The sequence below is a fragment of the Acartia tonsa genome, chromosome 11 (assembly GCF_053477335.1).
Source record: "Acartia tonsa isolate MP-2025a chromosome 11, ASM5347733v1, whole genome shotgun sequence".
Taxonomy (NCBI): Eukaryota; Metazoa; Arthropoda; class Copepoda; order Calanoida; family Acartiidae; genus Acartia; species Acartia tonsa.
The window spans coordinates 46,772,214-46,791,960 of record NC_137270.1 but is presented as its reverse complement, the minus strand read 5'-3'; the positions used below and the strand labels follow the sequence as shown (position 1 = coordinate 46,791,960).

Sequence of the window (19,747 nt, the reverse complement as noted above, 5' to 3'; positions counted from 1 at the left end):
ATCTTATCTACCATATTTTCATATACTCTATTAAAGTTATTTTCGATGCTGTCTAAAAAAACGATACCCCAATTTAACTTCTTTTCCTAATCTCTTCCTTCCTACTGGATGAACTAATTGACCAATAAATAAGGATCATTGGTTTCTTAATTGGCATTAATTAAAATCATTTTCAGTAATAAATCCTTTCCTGAGACCCTCTCCAAGCATCATCCTGGCAGATTCTTCTTGCCCTTGACCCATTGACAACGACTGAAAAGAACATTAGTTGACTACCAATGATTTTAAAAGAAATGTGCAGTTTTCTTTAAAATAATTAGTCAAATTCAAAACCCCTCTCATATTTTAAAACAAATTAAAAATATGGAAGAGGTTAGCCTTTTTTTTTACTTAGATCAGGTTAGGTTAGGTACTGGTTTGCCCCGTTGGGGTTAAGCATAGGAAAAAACTACCTCCATACCATATTTACATTTTATTTTTTAAAATTAGAGGGGGGGGGGGGTAAAATTTTTGGGTATAGTCCCTTTCGTGGCAACGCACCTTAAGGGGCGATTCTTCGTATTTTTCACAGTAGGTTTTCTTCTATTTTTAGCCCCTGCGGGGTGCTCTAACCTTGCAAGGCCAATTACCTAACCCCGTGGGGCATCCACCTAACCCAATATAACCTAACCTAACCTAAAATAACCTATAAAAATCCATTTTAAAAATACAACGAATCGCTCCTTAAGGGTCGTTGCAACGAAAGGGACTATTCCCAATTTTTTTAGTGCTTGATAGGTAGTTTAATAAAAAGCACCAAATAATATCTAATTTATCATTATGTAAGGGGTAGTGCAGCAATAACTAAGCAAAAATATTTTGTTGGATATAATTAACAGTAAGAGTAGTAAACATTTTAGATAACTGTCATCTTTTAAAATCCCTTAATAAAATAAAAATATCTATTCTCGTATTCATTCTAATCCGGTGGATAGGAACCGGTTCTCATCCATACGAAAAAACTATGTCTAGCATCGAATTATATCCAGCTTTCTACGAATATAAAAATGTACAATCAGTTTTTTTTAAGCCGGTGCCTTCGGCACCTCGGGGCTAAAAAAACTAGTTTTAATCTTATAATTGTACATTCTATATCCGCGAAAAGCAGTTTATAATACGATGAAAGAAATAACTATTCTTAGACAGTTTGTGTTAGAATATATACTAATTTTTAGATTAGCTATTCAACCTACAAAACAAATTACCGAATAGGGTTGTCCGATATTTTTAGCTAGATTCTCAATTTGACTGGTAGGATCAGAACCTAAAATTAAGTAATATTTGAAGATCTACAAAGTGTCCCAAAAATGAGCCGTGTGACGTCATAAAAATTAAGGATTGGAGGTTTAAGAAATCTCCTTAAAAAGAAGTGCATCTATTGACGTCACACGGCTAATTTTTTTGGACACTTTGTATAAAGTCTAGAGCTCGCATTAAACTTCTTATCCGCATATAAAAGTAACAGGATGTTTGTCTTTCTGTGTACACATCCATATATTAAGCAAGCTATAAAAGTACAATTTAAGGATTTAGTAGAATAAAGCTTTTCTACAGTATGGAATTGAATCATATGTGAAGAAATTTTAACAAAATATCCATCTACTAGAAATTGGACAGGTTATTGCGTCATCTATTGTGATTTCACATCTATTTGGTAATAAACCTATTATACTACCTGTAGATAAAAGGCAGAGAAGGGGCGTGGTCGCGTCTGATTCTTTTAATAAACCTAAACAATAAAATTTAAATTAACATTATATTATCCTTCTTATATATATATATTTTATTGTGCTTTTTTTTATATAATTTTCAACTTTTACCTCTTAATCACTATTTTTTTAAACTCCATAATTAGAAATTTACCATCTGTTTGTAAGAAATAATATTGGACAAACGTATATTATTTGGTTGCTATATGAAATACTAGTGGCTTCGCCCCTAGCCTCTAGGGGCTTTGCCCCATAAGGTAGTTTTTTAAAAAATAAAAATAAAAAAAAATTCTGGTGCTCCGAACCATACTCTCCCCCCAATTTTTTTTTTGAGTGGGGGGAAATTTCATTTGGGGGGGGGGTGTCCCACCCCCCAAGAAAATAGATTAAAACCACCACAGGACCAATAGGTATATACCCTAAAAAGTAGAATCCGATCGGTTCAGTGGTTACCGAGATCTTAAGGGACAGACGGACGGACAGACAGACAGACGGACGGACGGACAGACATCATTCTACTTTGTATTATAGGTACATATGAAATTTTTGTTTGTGAAGATTTCTTATTTTGATGACCATTGATGATTTATTTTACTTGGTCCGTCGGTCTGTCAGTCCTACTTGGCTAATTATGAGTGATGGCATCCTAATTTAATCTTTTTTATTGCTATCCAGCGATACCTTTCTCTCTCTCGTTTGTTTCTCTTTTCTTATAATAACAAACAATCAATAATAGATGTAGAATATAAATGATTATTATGACAGAGGAAAAATTGTCGTTAACATTGATTTCATTTATATGTCAGTTCGTTCATTCAGCAGGAGGGGAGGGGATGCGGTAAAGGGGGTGGAAGGGAGGAATCATTCTCTAGTCCGCATCAAGTTTCACTTCATTGCAGAATATAAAAATTCTGTGTAAGATCCAATTAATAGTAAATACGTCATTAACTCAATAATATCCCAACTTTCCACCAAATAATTATTTTTCAGGAATGGAGGGGACAGTAAAACACTAGAGGGAAAAGGGTTAAATAACAGCATCTTCCCTTCGCAACCACCTTGTGCAACCTTTGTATTGGGTCATTGAAAATCAACCAATGGTGTTGCTTATATTAACACAGCCGAGTAGCAGAAAATAATTTAGAAGTAGACTAAAGAGGTCTTTGAAAAAGGAAGGGAGGTAGTTGTCTGTATATACATCTATACTATAGATCTGTTGAAGGGACTTTGAATTATTAATTATAAATGTTCTCAAATTTGAATAAACATATTCTTTCATTAAATGGCTTAAAATCATTACGGATTAATAAGGTTGTATACTCTAACAGTGTACAAACCAATATTTTACTAATTTATCGCCTATTGTCTTATACCCTAAAATCCATGATCTCAACTATCCAAGAAAACTTACATTCCAGATCTAAAGTAATATTTTCCAGGAAGGAAGCCCCAAGAGAATCATACACATACTTTCTGGCCTAAAATTTAATAATACTATACATTATTTCTCATAAACTTTATTAGGTAAATTCTTGTTTTATTCTGTACATATGCGCTTTTCTCGAGATGTTTTAGAAAATATAAAGGATTATATTTTACTAAAATTTACAAAACCAAATATTTTTTTCTCTTGTCCTTCTTTCTATCCAATTATATAAGGTATTAAGGATTTTTGTCTGGAGCTTAAGATCTCATTAACTACTGAATCCATTGAGTTCTCTTTTTTTAGGTAAGATTCAAATAGATCCTGTAATGGTTTAAAGCCACTCTATTTTTATATTTAGTCTTGGGATGGTTTTAGGCTATTTTTCTAGCCCTTCTCTTTGAAAAGAGATCTCCTAGAGGCTAAGGATGTAGCCGCTAGTTGATATTTATGAATATTCTTAAAAATACCTGCGACAAAGTTCTATCAGGACACCAAGAACAAATCATTAATAGTTGGCGGAACATATCTATCTATCTATACCTGAGACAAAGTTCTATCAGGACACCAAGAACGAATCAATAATAGTTGGCGGAACATATCTATAACAAGGACAATTATATCTCTGTAAATTGTCTCACAGAAAATTAAACTGCAAAACTTCTTGACATGATTAGCAAATGTTATGTTTAAAAGACGGTTATGTTAGGAAATTACAACTTGTTCATTCTTTTAAATAGTTCTTGGGTGTTTTTTTTTGGATTTTTCCATTTCAGGGAAGTTCTAAATAGGTTTTGTAATGGTTTTATGCTATTTCACTGCCAGCCTTTCACTAAATGTTGGAAACGCATTTTTAAAGTATAATTCATTATAATAACAAGGATGACAACATCCATAAAAGCGAAGGTAAGATAAACGAACATTAAAACTTGTAGAGTGTCAGAACTGAATAATCAGAATATTATAAATTATAATTTTGAAACAAATTTTTCAGTAAATTTGTTGAAAAACTACTTAAATACAGGATAATTGTTACGGACATACTTACATTTTTAGGACTTGATTATAGAGATGCTTCGCTGATAACATTGTACTTTGTTGTCTTAGGAATCGGTATTCCAAAAATCAGACCAATCGGATATTTTTTTTAAATAAAAGTTTGTTGTTAAAAAAGTTAAAAAGCAATATGTTTAAAATGGACGTACGGACTTTCTTTTAACGATTATAGAGTTGCTGCTTCGCTTTCTAACTCGTACCTAACTCCTATAGGAATCATCCTGCAAAGTTTGAAATGGATAGGACAATTCTAACATGCCTAAACTTACAAAAAGAGCTATCCGTTACTTCGGATTTTCGGACATACCGACCCTAATTATAGAAAAGCTTCACTTTTAATAATATAAAATTTAAGAGAACTGTTATTATTACCGCAACTATCCCCATAGCCGCATGGTAATCTCTCTTCCTCTGGAGTCTCGCTGTCACACCAGGTTTTCCACTCCTTCTCATGATCTACAACCTACAACAACATCATATATGGACCTGCAGGACCATACCTTGAACCTTATATTGACTTGAACACCTATATTTCATATTGGGATGTACATTCATAAAATATTTTAGTATTTTGGCAACATAAAATGTTTTGTTTCAGGTAAAACTTTGCTTTCTACCTGGCTGACCCTTCCAGGTTTGCTGACATCCTGTGCCTGTCAGGATGAGATTATTTTTTTTTGTATGATTACCAGAGCTGGATCTTTAAATCATTTTAGTGGTGAGCCAGTTCATGGTGAGCAGAATTTTTACCAATCACAGCACGGCATTTTATAAATCGCTGTGCTCTCATTGGTGAAAAGTTGGCTCACCCCGATCTGGCTCACCACTAAAATGATTTAAAGATCCAGCTCAGTATTAAAAATTCAGTTAGTTATAGGAATCTAACTTTCACACAAAGAAAATGAGATGGAAAAAACGAAAGTGAAAGGGGGGAATTCAACTTCCACCTCCTATTGAATGCTTTGAGTCAAAATATTTTACCTTATCTAGAAGCACTGTAAATGGATCAAGTTTGCTGAGCTCAACCAGATTCAACCAAATCATATCCAACATCCATCTGTAGGGCTTAGGCTATATATAGATAAATAGTTTGAAAGACAGATAGATAGATAGTTATAATACATAACATACTTCTGTATGACATTAGCTTTACATAGATAGATAGTTAGAAAGATAGATATATATTTAGTAAAATAGATAATATACAGATCCAACAATACTTAACCAAATCATATCCAACATCCATCTGTAGGGACAGAAAGATGGACAGACAGATGGACAGACATATGGACAGACAAATGGACAGACAAATTGACATATAGATGGACATACAGATGGACATACAGATGGACAGGCAGATGGACAGACAAATGGACAGACAGTTGGACAGACAGAAGGACAGACAGATGGACAGACAGATGGACAGTCATATGGACAGACAGATGGACAAGCAGATGGACAGGCAGATGGACAGACAGATGGACAGACAGATGGACAGACAGATGGACAGACAGATGGACAGGCAGATGGACAGACAGATGGACAGACATATGGACAGACAGATGGACATACAGATGGACAGACAGATGGACATACAGATGGACAGGCAAATTGACATACAGATGGACATACAGATTGACAGGCAGATGGACAGACAGATGGACAGACAGAACGACAGACAGTTACCTTTACAGAATTCATATTCAGGGAAGCTCCCCCTTTCAAAAGAAACATAAACTCAGAATGAGAGATTTTTCCAGTCTAAATAGCAAGGTAATTCATATTTGCTTGTATCTTATTTATTGAACGGTTCATTCATTCTGTAGGAAGGGAGGGGATGTTGTTAAGAGGGTAGATGGGGAGATAGTTATTTTAGCCGGCTTAAAGTTTCACTAAAGTACATGATTATCTGGTGTAAGATCCAAGTAATAAAAGATCCATTTAGTAATAAAGTATTGCTTGATATATAACGAATTAGTTATACTTATGTCAGAGATAGATACACCATACAGACAATTTTTATTTCATTTCTCCGAAAACATAGTTCTTAATATTTTTGTTTAGAGAGTTTTATATAACCTTTATTTACAATACAATTTCTCTCATTCGTTGGCTTAAAATCTTTATTAAACCTAAAAAGTAGTAAGGTTTTCTGCACCTTAAGATTTCCATAGCTACTAAACCAAATGAGTTCTTCATATTAGGGAAGGTTTACAAAGGTCTCAGGATGGTTTTGGACTTTTTTATTTGAGCCTTGTGGTGATTTTCGGCTATTTTTCTGACCTTCCCCAGCCCTTTGAAAATAGAGCCTCTAGATGGTAGAGGGGTAGCCGGTAGTAAAAAAAAGTAAAAAATAATATAATTTCCCTTTTAAGTAACCAATATGGACGAAAGGACATTGCCTTATTGATTATAAGCTGCGCTTATTATGAATTATCTTCCTGTATGTCAATTTTGAGAGCCAGTAGCAGTGTAAACAGAAATTTATGTTGTTCAAAGAGACCTCTGGATGTATATTTCCACACGGATTTAGTCAGAAATTCTATTATATTCTCAATCCTAGTAAATCAGGGTTCGTCAGCCGAAATTTTTTAAATATTTCGGCAGTGGGTCACCACCCTTCTTGACTATTAAAAAATAATGTTATGATTTTTGTAGGTTATGTTTATAAGTTCAGATATGCCCCATGTTAATGGGTATAGAATATGTGGATATTTTTAGAGATTCTTACCCAACTCGATAAAATGTTTCTCCGGATTGGCTAAAATAACAATACCCATCCCTCCCCCTTTATAAATATATAAGAATTTTAAATATACAGGGATAGAGGGGACATTTGACTGTAAAATACATTAGCCCCTAAAGTTTTATAACCATGTTATTCTAGTTGTTATATAAAATTTTTTTGATACATAACATAAGCTTTTCAACCAATAATTTTGATTTTCAGAAGTAGTAACTTTGTAGATCATCATTGGGAATGTACTAAATCCAACAAACGCTGCGGCTGTCGAACCCTGCCTTTTATGGACAATATGTGTTGGTTTTGATTTTGTGACAGAACCATCAAAAATGCCCAGGAACTGTTTCAATGAAGTTTGATACATCACACTGATTCATAATGTGCAATCATTTTAGTCAAACCTTATATAATAGTAAAAGGATACATGTGAGTCTGTCTGTCTGTGTGTTTGTACCAAAGAATCTTGCAAAGCGCTCAACCGATATGGTTCTCCTTTTACAATGTATCTTCTCAAACGTATAAAGTTTTTCTAAAGATGCCCACCAACCAGATATTTACCCCTCTTATTTTCAATGTCATTTCAGTATGTCCATATACCTTACCCCGTATTGTGTTTACCTGCATCGACCAAACCCAATATAACCTAACCTAATCTGATCTAAAGTTAAAAAAAATAAATACATGAAAATGAATACCCTTTACTTACCACCAAAATCACATTGATTTACAGACACACACTTAAAGAGTAGCCTAGTCCTCAAAATTTAGATGTGAAGTAAAAGATTTGGCAAGGGAATTATATAGGGATAGAACAACAGAAGAAAATACACATTTGATAATTTGATTGCACACCTAACATTACTCATTTCCACGATCAGAAAGTAAAGAATGCTGCCACGGGAGGCCACTGGCCGAAACTCTTCTCTGGCTGTATTAATTTTCTTTTCAGTTTCAGCTGATATTTCCAGTTTTTTGTTCACCTCAGCAGCTGTAGATTTTGTTTCTTGGAGCACCTTAAACAAACAAAGATGAAAATTTCAAGCCATAGATTATCTCCATTTTATATTTCATTGATGTTTTTTTTACCTGAATCAACTCTTCATCATCAACAAGTGAACCCTCAATAGAAGTTAATTTCTCAAGAAGATTATCCTCAAGCTCTCTGACAGTAGCTTTATTCTCAATAACATCCTCAACAAGTCGTATACGTTCTGTCTCAAGATCAGATTTCTCCATACGTATAACTCTGCCCAACAGCTGATCCTCCAAACCAACAGCTGTGACAGTAAAGTCAATTATAGCAGTTCTAGCACTAATTTCAGGACTGTAGGAAGGGTTTGGAAGTTTTGTTGTAATATACAAAGTAAATCCATCAATCAATTCCATTTCTCTGTCTCCAACCATAACTTTGTCAACTTTTCCAGATTTTATAACATTTCCTTCAAGAAGATTATTAAGGACAGGATCTAGATACTCTTCAATGTCTTCAATAAGAAGAGGTCTGCCTAGTGAGAGAGAATCTTCAAGATGTGTTCTAAAGTATTTGTGATTTAGATTTGTAACCTGTAGATCATTGTATTGATTCTTGCTGGATATCCAATTCTTGCCCTGGCCTTGAGGATCAATAAGTAATGGATAACTTTTGCCCTTTGTTACAATTACCGCATTCTGTAGACTTAGCTCATCATTTGGAAGGCCTTGAAGAGCCCATTCAGAAAGTTCATCAGTGTCAACTAACATGTTGACAACATTTAGGTCTTTGGTAAATGATACAGCTTTTTGTTTCAGCAGACTTTTCCATATTTGCATTAGTTGAACCCTATATTCTTGATTGAATGGTCCAGAGTATGAAAGGAATCCACAAGCTAATAGAGTATCTCCTGTCAATCTTCCAAGTTGTTCTTTTAAAACTTTACTTGTTGAAGTCCAACGCTCCTTTTCACCTTTCAGGCCATTTATAAGTGTACTAGCAGCTGTCATTTTCCTTCTACAGATGTCAGCTTCTTCTGCAAGTTTTTGTTTTTCTCTTACAGCTGCAGCATACATTTCTCTGCACTTACCAAGATCTCTTTCCTTCTTAGCAAGAGTCTTTTCAGCAAACTTTAGCTCTCTTTCAGCTCCTCTCAATCTGTTCTCTTGCATGACAAGATTGAGTTTCAAGGGCAAAACCTCCTTGTTAACACCAAAGAAGAATGACATAGCTTTAGTCCAGCACAGCAGACCTGCAACATCACTACAAACTCTTACAGCAGTGCCCATATTATAATCTTCCATTGTCAGATATGGTTCAAGCAGCTCAACAGTTTCATCATTGATAGAATCCTTTGGAAAGTTTACAAGTTGTGATAAGAAATTTGTGCTTGACATAAGTTTCAGTGATTCAGCCCAACTTGGCAAAGGACATGGCACAGTTGGATCAACTTCAATTTTCAATAACTTTTTGCGCATAAGAATCAGACAGCAATCCATGATTCTCATAATCAGATGAGGAGGTCTGCCAAGCTTTCTAACAGTTGCAATGTTAGCTGGTTTGATAGTGTTCAAAGCCTCTTCAGCTTCTTCAAGAGCAGGTCTAGCTTCTTCAAGTTTCTCTTCAGCTAAAGCTTTCTCTTTAGCAATTTCTGTAACCATTTTTTCACAACCTTCCTGGACTTTCTGTACTTTATTCTTAACTATTTCAGCATCACCAGCAGCTTTGGTAACATCTTCCAACACCTTTTCAGCTTTCTTGTTTGCAACTTCTAAATGTTTTTCCATAATTCCCAATTCTTTGCTTAGTTTTGCAACATTATCAGCTGCTTCATACAGCTTTTCAAGACCAGAATCCATTCTCGTAGACATGTTACCAATTTCACTGTGCTTTCTGTTGTAAACATCCTTGTAGCTGTTGATAAAGTTCAGGAATGATTTAGGTGTGACATGAGTTGATCTTCTAAATCTTTGGAAATAAGACTGACAAGCTTGAGCAACTGAGTCTTGAACAGAAGCCATTGTCTTGAACAATCCTTTCTTGGCTTCTGTGCTACACTCAAAAGGAAAATCTGACATGAAATGTGAAGCTACTGCTACCAAAGCCTCTCTTGGCCAGGGTTGGAACCAATCAATTGTGCATCCTGACAACAGAGCAGGAAATTTTAAAGCTCTCTGTCTAAATGTCTCTCCAACTGGTGAAAAGCAAAGAACTACATGCAAATTTAACTTGACTCTCTCAAGGAACCAAGCAAATATATTTTCTGGAGTTGGTGGAACTTTTGGACATTCTCTTTTCATTATAGGTGTTAGCTCAGCTACAATTTCACCTTGTTCATCTTTGGTAAAGATCTGAGAAGCTAGACCAGATGCCAGAACATTGTTAACATACTCAAGAAAAGCTTCATCTTTAATATCTTGATCAGTAAAGAGGAATGTAGTCTTAAACCCAGCTACTCCAACAGTTTTAAAGAGAATCTTTAAGTCCTCAACAAAGTTGGATGTATTATATGATCTTGTAATTGCTATTTGAAAAGTTTTGTAACCAGCAATAAAAGAGGATAGTTTAGTCAATGATTGTTTGCCAGAACCTCCAACACCAACCAGCATAATGTTACCTCCAGGATTTCTAAGAACTCTGGCAATCTTTATCAGATGAGTAATAGCATCATCAAAGAAAACAAGATCCATGTTTGCTCCTCTCATTATATCATTGTACTGATCAAGGAAAAAGTTCAATCTGTCAGAGATCACTTTAAAACTAAGAATTGGTTCATAAACTTTTGGAAGTTCATTCTCTGTATCACCATCCTCTTCTCCTGTAGGTTCTGGAGCATCCCTCATAAAGTCAACAAAGTAAACCATATTCTTTGTTATCTTATGGAATTGTTCGTCAAAATTCTCTGCCACTAATCCTTCAACTTCTTCTTTAAACCATTCCTTGTCTTTTTCTGTTACAAATTTGTCACAGAAAACTCTGTTGACCTCATGATTCCATAGCTGAAGTAGTATTTGTGGGGTGTTAATAACATTTCCTTGAGTAGCAATCATACCATGCCAAATTCTGCTCAGATCTCTAAGATTAAATACATAATGGAACTTTGCTGGAGTTGGCAACATGGTGTCTTTAGTACTTTTCCATAAAAGTCTGGTAAGTTTGATTAGTCTGTGTGCCATTTCAGTTACTTCTGGATTGAATCCTTGTTTTGGTGTGAAATGTGAATCAACAATTACTTTAAATATTTTATCTATTGATTCATTGGAAGGTAAAGTACAGTTTAGAATAAAGAAATGCCTCTTTAGCCTCTCAGGAATATCATTTCTTCCCCCACCAGGATGAATCATAGCTGAGATATATTGCATATCAGTAAAATTAAAGAAATCTCCAGGTTTATCAAGACTGTACAATCCTTTCATTTCAATTACCATTCTGAACAGCTCATTAGTAACCTGGTCACCCCAGCTGTTTACTTCAGGCTGATTAAGATCATCAATAAATATTGTCAGAGTCTTGCCAATAGGAGGACCATATGTTGAGCCAATACGCTTATCAACTGAACTTTCAATGGTCTTCTGGAACATTTGTGGAGTTGTGGTTGCTGAAAAATTACTTTTCTTATACATATTCTTTTCTGGATCCAACTGAGTGATAAAATTGTTTATAATACTTGTTTTAGCACTTCCCTGCTCTCCTGTAAGAAGAATATTCTGTTTTAGCTTAGTGCATAGATCAATAATGAATTCAGTCCTTATAGAACCAACATTTGGTATCAGTAAGTCACAGTAATTGTTAGGATTAATCTCTGGAGGAGAATAGTTCTGCAGTGACTCATTCCAGTGAATCCATTCTCCTGTGTTTGGATTTACTTTGTAGTTGTAAATAGAATCATTTTTGTCTTGAAGCTTGGGCATCTTTAATTCTGTACTCTCTCTACAATATTGTCATTTGATACTTATATAAGTATATTCTTATATACGTGTTACAAACCTAAAATTTGCAAAGTGATGATTAAAAGCAGAAGTTTCTTGATGAAAGTGTCATGTGTAATATAGCTATTCATATAAAGTTTAATCTAATGAAAATATAAATTAGGGACTTTTTGGAAAATATTTATTAATTAATATCTCTTAACTTGCTCATTTAATTTATTGCGAAGCATTTTTAAAAACTCTATATTAATAAAATATGCTTTTTCAAGAGAACCATAAATATATTGGGTATATCATTTCGAAAATTTAGCTGAACTTAATTTAAATTAAAAAGTTTTTTTTGTAATATTAATCAAATATAAAATTTCCTGACAAATTCTTCTAGTTTAGTTCTTTCTGTAGTTTCAAGGAAAGATCCATAGGCCCAGAAAAGGCTGAAGAGATATGATTGTTCATAGTCATTTTGGTGTGGATCAACAACAGTCACAGTTTCCTACAATTTATTAACCTTCTTTAGATATTTAAACTTGGTGACTTTCGGTTATGGAACAAGAATTTTGCTTGTATAATTATATTCATATTACAATTTATTAAAACTTTTAAAAATGACAGATATATATTTTTTATTTGACATAAAAGTAGCTTAATGTCTGTCTGTCTGTCTGAAGCTTAAGATCTCTGTAACTACTGAACCGATTGGATTCTACTCTACAGAGAATATATCTACTAGTCCTATGGTGGTTTAAGCCTTTTTTTCTGGGGGGTGGGACACCCCCAACCCCCCCTTTTTTAAAGGCTAGGGATGAAGCCGCTAGTTTAATATAACTTATCACCAACAGGAGAATTAAGACCTAACAATTTGGCATTTTTTTTTCAATTACAGAATCCAGTAGTTTTTTTGTGAGTTTTCGCATGTTTTTTTACAACTAAAATATTGAACTTTCATGTAACACTACTTGTTGACATAATTGTCTTTGTGAATATCTGAAGATGATAATTTTCCTGAACAAAATCTTCTTCATCCTCATCATCATAACTAACATTCTTCTTGGCAGGTCTTATTGTGTTTCTGACAGCAATATTAAAATTTAAAAAAAAGTTTAAAAAAAGTGTAAAACAAAATTCAAACAAACATCTTGGGCTAAATATAAAAATTATATTTCTTTATGAGTAAAAGTATGCAAACTAAATTTGGGAAGAGGGTATAACATTTACAGCTAAGACTTAAAAAAAAGGCATTCAAGTATGAATGATTTCAGACGTTTTATGTGGAAGAATAGTTCATTATAATATTCTAATTATTTTTTAAGGCACCCAACTTCTTTATATTAAAAGATAGACAAGAACCTGCAATAAAACTTATAAAATTTTTGAATTCCAATATTCCTTGAATTTTCTTCGTCTTCTGGTCTCAAACAAGGAAGAATTCCTTCCAATAGAGTCAACAATGCTTGGAAAACATTATTCTAAACAAATGAGATCATTTAATTACACACACACAGGTTGGGTTAGGTTAAGTTGGGTAAATGAAGATTATTACATGTGCTTAGAACTTTCATGCAAAGGTTGTAACATGAAATGGTTGCAATGGCAATTTAACTAATTACAAAAACATTTTCGAATTCTTTTTTGGAAATTGTTTAGGATAATTGATATCCCATAGGGTTAAATAAGTGGTTAAAACCCCATGTGGGTATTATTCCAATGTCACCTGAAGGTTAGAGTAAAACACTAGAGAGGGAAGGGGTTAAATAACTGTGTTTACCTATCTCAATGACCTTGTGCCGACTCTCAATTGAGTCTTAGAAAATCAACCAATAGTCTCGGAAATATTAACACAGCCAAGTAGCAGAAAACAATTCGATAGCAGACGAAAAAAGTCATTGGAAAAGGGGGAGTGGTAGTTATCTGTATATACATCTATACTAAAGATCTGTTACCTGAAGGATATCCATGATAAATGTCAAGCTCTGAGTAGCAAAGGTCCAGATGGATTCAAAGCTGGAGTAGAATAAAACCTCCAGAGGTCGGATATGCTTGTCATCTAGCTTATGCTTGTTGAACCAGGCCTGGCAGAAAGATTTTCTTTTTATAAAAATTTAATGGTGGTTTTCCCCAAAAAGCATATTGGAGCCATTCGAGGACAGAACCTCCACCTTCCTTATTTTGAAAAAATAGAAAGAGGCGCTGCGAGGAGCGGTTTTTTCAATTATGCTAAGTTAGCTTAGGTTAGATCATACATGGGTAAATTAAAAATCTGCAGGGTTAGACCCCTGAAAGGGTTAGGCACAAGTAAATAAAGTATCCACTCTTATTTTATAACAATCTATGATACAAAGTAGCTTGATGTCTGTCCGTCTGTCCTTCTGTCTGTCTGTCTGTACGTCTGTCTGTCCGTCCCTTAAGATCTCAGTAACCACTGAACCAATCGGATTCTACTCTTCAGGGTATATACCTATTTGTCCTGTGGGGGTTTTAATCTATTTTCTTGGGGGGTGGGACACCCCCAACACCCCCAAAATCTAAAAAAAAACCATCCCCCCCAAAAAGTTTATTTACATTTTTTGTAAAATCTCAGTAACTGCTGAACAAATTGGGCTCTATCCTTCTGGGAATATACCTACTGGTCCTCTGGTCGTTTTAAGCTATTTTCTTGGGGGGGTGGGACACCCCATCCCCCCAAAAATAAAAAAATCCAAAACTTCCAAATTTTTTTTTTTACTTTTGTGAACAAAACCAGTAATTTGGGTGGGGGAACCCCACTGCACCATGGGGCGAAGCCCCCATGAACCCCCCCCCCCCTAAAAAAAATTAATATTTTTTATTAATTTCAATTTTGTGTATGCAAACAACCTAGGTTTAATTTTTACGAATTGAAATTTTTGTGTATACGGCAAACAAAATGGGTTTAATTTTTACGAATTGAAATTTTTGTGCATAAAGCGCACAACCTGAGTTAAATTTTACCACAGAGTAATTAAACAAAGAAATTTTTTTTTGAATATTTCTATATAGGAGGGTTAACTTCCCATTACTTCATAGGGCGAAGCCCCTAGAGGCTAGGGGCGAAGCCGCTAGTATATTATAATTGACCAAGTTTTTATTATGGTTTATTTATAAAAAGTTTTCCTTGAGTTTAGGTTTCCAATCAAGCCCTGAAATACATAAACTATAGAATATAGATTCTTACAAAAACAGCTTCTCTTCAATTTTCAATACTTCCTTAGTCAATGAGCGAGCATGAGTGAAATTTTTTTACCACTTTATTTTTGTAATTTCTTCGACAAATATTCCATATTTTTTCATTGTTGACATTTTTAATCATGAGATTTTATAAACTTTAAAATATCAATACATAGAATTAGTTATTATTATAACAAAATAATGCATTAATTAAATATTTTGGTTAGCTCCCCTTTTACAGGATTAGTTATCCTTGTTTTATTTTTTAATATTAGATTATTCTATATATTTATATCCCTGAAGCAGACATGTAAATCATTCCATTTCTTGACACAGTGGCGGGTGAAGCATTGTCAATATCCCTGCAGGGTCGTACCATGGTTATTTATACCATTACAAATAAGGTTAGGTAGGGGTTTTCAACTTGAAAGTTCAAAAATAATTGCATCGTATTATAGACAGATTTCCGCAGATTAATAAAATTTATCTGTAATTTGATTCTAATCCAGCGCATATTAACGGTTTTGATGCAATACTGAATTTTTTAAAAAAATCTTTAAATTTAAATCTAAAATTGGGTTGAAACCAAATGGAAGTGGGTACGCATATCCTGTTTAAAAAGAAGGCACTAAGTTGACAAACAATTTTAATAGTTTATTTCAGCAATTAATGAAAGAGGATCATTTATGACATGTTATCATGAGAGCTTAAACAAAATTTAATTCTAATTTAAGGTTAAATGTCATATTTTTAAAATTAATCTTGAATAAATAACCTTGGTTCAAAAACAATTTTGACATAGTAGGGCAGACTCATTCTGTAATCATTTATAATTTACTACATGTTTGGAAAAAAAGCGGTTTCCCTAAAAGTGCCTAGTTGAGCAAAGAAACCTCCCTCCTTTATTAAAAAAGAATGAAAATAAGTTGGAGGGGGGGTTGTGTGTTAATCATTTTAGGTCAGGTTTAATTGGGTATTGGGTAACCGCAGTGCCGCAGTGTCAGGGCCCTCCCACAGGGATTAGACCCACCCCATTTCACTAGACACTTTGAAGAAAAATCAAAATTTAATTTTTTTTAGTAAATTATATTTTTTTCCTATCTCCATTAGCCAATGTCAAAATCTTTGTATCATCCAAAACTGAATTCAAATTCTCGATCCAAATAGGATCCACCGGACCGTCCAACACCAGCCAAAAGTATTCTGTCTTCTTCACATTGACCTTGTATGTTTTCCTCCAGAGGGCGGCGAATATGCCATCGCACCAGTCATTGGTGGCTGAATCAAGTCTGACAAAATGGCGACCATGCAATATAACAATCTACCAGGAAGTAGGGGGACAATGGGCTTATTATAGCACTAGTTCCTAAAGTTTTTATATTCGTTGCTTAACAACTTTGGGGACTTTTAATGAATTTTTATTGGTTGATTTATTAAGTTGTGTGCCCAAACGTTTCAACCAACAATTGTAATCTACATGACAGGGAATTTTGTTTATCATCATTGGAGATGTACATCAATTTAAAAAAAATTTATTTGGATTGAGCTATTGCAGATATTATAAATTTTTCTTCAAATATGAAGGGGTCTCAAGAGGTAAGACAATGGACGATGAATTGATGTACATCCCCAATTATTATAAACAAATTAACATTTATGTAGATTAAAATTATTGATTGAAATATTTAGACTATTAGGTAATTTGACTATTCAAGATTTAATATAAGTACTCAAAGTTTTAAAGCTAATGATTTTGGTTAAGTTTATAAAACTTTGGGAACCAGTATAATTTACAGTCCAATGTCCCCTGTCTTCTGGTAAATATAGACTCAAAATAACCCCCCCACCCAAAAACACATGACAGTTTTAGTTTTTTGCATGCCCACCTTCCAAACATCTGCGGAGCTGTTATAGACTTGGGGTTCAGTCTATACTCCTTGTGTGGCTTTCCAAGTGCTGTCATTCCTCTCATTAGAGTTCTTAATAAATAATATATTTGTAATATATACATATTTCCATCTATCTTACTATCTATCTATCTATATTTAGTTCTGTACTCTTTGTGTGGCTTTCCTAGGGCAGTCATTCCTCTCCTCATGGTTCTAAACAAATGTTCTTCATATTAATAAATATCTATCTATCTATTTCAGCCTATGTTTTCTTTATATTTTATTGTCCATCCACGGAAAATTTCATATCATAAAAATAAGTCTGAAAAGGAAAGGAAATCCCTAAAAAAGAGATGGATTTAGACGTATTTTTATTACGTCACACATGACACTTTCAATATCTTCTCCATCCACAATTCTTTTAATCTATATACCTAAATTCCTATTTATCTAAATACCTATCTATCCATCTTTGTACCTATCTATTTATCTGTCTATCCATATTTATAGCTCCGTATCTATCTATCTATTTATCTACCTAACTAACCAACAATCTACTTACCTAATACAAGTAGTTTTACCGGCCCCGCTAGGACCCAGAACCATAATACCATGCCTAACTCTCTGTGTCTCATACAGTTGAATCATTTTGGTAGCCCAGGAGGGGTGCCAAACCAAACCTAGAAAGGACAAACGTTTGAACTAAAAATAATATGTATATATTAAGCTATAAAAATTGGAAAGAATTTTAATGAATATAATAGATTTGAAATCTGCATAAAATTTTAAGGATTTTTTTTTTATAAAATTCGTTTTTTATATAATTCATTATTTAAAAGCGCAAATCCAATTAAAGTTAATAAATTTTGACCAATAGAATAGGTGGATTGGAAACTACCTGCGCTCTAATTGGTTGAATGATGTACGTCACTTAAGCTTCTCCAATCAGGGCGCAGATAGTTTTCAATCCACCAATCACAGATGTCAAAATTATTTAACTTAATTTGTATTTGCGCTTATAGATAAAGAATTATACAAAAAACGAATTTTATAAAAATTCCTTAAAATTTTATGCAGATTTCAAATCTATTATATTCATTAAAATTCTTTCCAATTTTTATAGCTTAGTATATATATCAATTTATAAAATCAAAAAAATTTAAATTGAAGTATAAAAACAAGATCTAATTAAATGATACAAAATCTCTAATCTCCTTTAGGTAAAATTTACAACCATAAGGGGCGATTCGTCGTATTTTTCAAATGGCTTTTTATAGGTTATTTTAGGTTAGGTTAGGTTATATTGGGTTAGGTGATAGCCCCACCGGGTTAGGCAATTGGCTCCGCAGGGTTAGAGCCCCCCGCACGAACTAGAAATGGGAGAAAAATACAAAGAATCGCCCCTTAAGGTGCGTTGCCACGAAAGGGACTATACCCGAATATAATTAGTGGTTGAAACACTTAACTTATTAAACCAACAAATCAAAATTAACCAAAAAGTCCCGAAAGTTGTTAAGACAATGAATAAATAAATGTTATTGGGGACTAGTTGTATATAATAGGATAGATAAAAATCACCTTTGTCATTGATGTCTTCTTTGATAGCAGCCTCTAGCTCCCTGTCATAAATATTTATTATAGATTGAAATAATGAAGTATACAATAAATATTCATATCGTTCAATTGAAAACTAGTAAAGTGACTCTAAAATTCTATTTTATTTCATTCACAATCATTAATCACATGAATCTCCTGAGACCAAGAAGTTTTCTAATATTGGAAGTGTTATTCAAAAGTAGCATGTTACAATTCATGGTTATTTATAACATTTAGTCAGTTGAGCACTTATTACCCTCCCCACATTTTTATTGAATTCAAGCAGCTTATAGTGCCTATAAAAAATGACCAATTATAGGCAAGTTTTCATTTTACCATTAGTCAATTAAAATTATACTGGCCTATCATTATATTATCATTTGTATTGTATTACGTCATTTTTATAGACACTATAAGCTCCTTCTATCAAGATAAATTAAAATTAAGGAATAGTAAGACTTTTTTGCTAACTAACCTAACCTGACATATTGTGTTAAAAAAACTTAAAAACCCCCTTATTTTCAATTTATTTTAATGTATGGAAGGGGTGAGCGTTACAGTGTCAAATTCCCTTCAATTACAAAGTCATTTTTGGAATCTAAATTTACATGCATATCAACCATTTAGATAAATACGTTGCCTGTAGCTGCACTTCTCCAGAGGTTGATTTGGGAATAAATCATTGATTAAAGAAATAAAGAGGGGCTCATCTTCGTCAACAAGTTTGGACACGTTCATGTCTTCAAAATAACACTCTTACATTTGTTTTTTTTTATAAACAACTAGCTGATATGCCCCAAGAAGCTTCTAGGGGAACTTAAGATGTGAGGGGGAAAAGTCGACCCCCCCAATATTTTCAATTTGAGTTTTAAATATAATTTTTTTTTGGGGGGGGGAATAGGGGTGAAGGTTTTATATTTTATTGAAAGTTTGATACCTTCCCCAAAAATAGTTTAAATATTCCCTTGCCTGGCCATATAAGAAGCTTCACTATAAAAAAAACCATATCGGTTCAGCAGTTAGCGAGATCTTTCGCTACAGACAAAAAAAAATATTTTTCTCCTGCAAAAAAATATACATTTTATAAAATATAAATTCAGCGGGCTATATTTCTAAAATAAGCGGGTAATTTTCTGTTTATTTTTATTATAGAGAATACTTACTGCTTTTCTTATGTTTTATATTTCCTTAGATCGGGTGAGGTTAGGTT

At 33.6% G+C, this 19,747-nt stretch overlaps 2 protein-coding genes across 2 annotated transcripts in view; both read right to left on the bottom strand.

Moving 5' to 3' along the window:
• Positions 1-11,866, bottom strand: part of LOC145331336 (dynein axonemal heavy chain 5-like) — a 38,280-nt gene extending 26,414 nt beyond the window's left edge. The window contains exons 1-12 of the mRNA XM_080175952.1: positions 8,057-11,866; positions 7,823-7,983; positions 7,249-7,338; positions 6,663-6,786; positions 5,914-5,982; positions 5,209-5,298; positions 4,600-4,690; positions 3,715-3,773; positions 3,160-3,226; positions 1,715-1,768; positions 1,245-1,303; positions 171-252 (exon numbers count right to left, since the gene is read on the bottom strand). Coding sequence (XP_080032078.1) covers positions 171-252; positions 1,245-1,303; positions 1,715-1,768; positions 3,160-3,226; positions 3,715-3,773; positions 4,600-4,690; positions 5,209-5,298; positions 5,914-5,982; positions 6,663-6,786; positions 7,249-7,338; positions 7,823-7,983; positions 8,057-11,851 — 4,741 coding nt within the window. The 5' untranslated portion in view covers positions 11,852-11,866. The remainder of the gene's footprint in view (positions 1-170; positions 253-1,244; positions 1,304-1,714; positions 1,769-3,159; positions 3,227-3,714; positions 3,774-4,599; positions 4,691-5,208; positions 5,299-5,913; positions 5,983-6,662; positions 6,787-7,248; positions 7,339-7,822; positions 7,984-8,056) is intronic.
• A 4,270-nt stretch (positions 11,867-16,136) lies between these two features.
• On the bottom strand, positions 16,137-19,277 carry LOC145331335 (dynein axonemal heavy chain 5-like). Its single transcript, XM_080175951.1, has 5 exons — positions 19,178-19,277; positions 18,520-18,560; positions 17,504-17,621; positions 16,939-17,031; positions 16,137-16,341 (listed from the first exon to the last, which is right to left on the bottom strand). The coding sequence occupies exons 1-5, from the start codon at positions 19,273-19,275 to the stop codon at positions 16,137-16,139; spliced, it is 555 nt and encodes a 184-aa protein (XP_080032077.1). The 5' UTR covers positions 19,276-19,277.
• Between the last annotated feature and the right edge of the window lie 470 nt (positions 19,278-19,747).

Bases quoted from the DNA above. Each gene is read 5' to 3' on its own strand.
- LOC145331335 (XM_080175951.1), bottom strand. From the start codon at position 19,275: ATGAACGTGTCCAAACTTGTTGACGAAGATGAGCCCCTCTTTATTTCT. The intron at 17,622-18,519 runs GTGATTTTTATC...TGTCCTTTCTAG, and splicing joins AGAAGACATCAATGACAAAG to GTTTGGTTTGGCACCCCTCC. The intron at 16,342-16,938 runs GTGGGCATGCAA...CCATTTTGTCAG, and splicing joins GCTCCGCAGATGTTTGGAAG to ACTTGATTCAGCCACCAATG.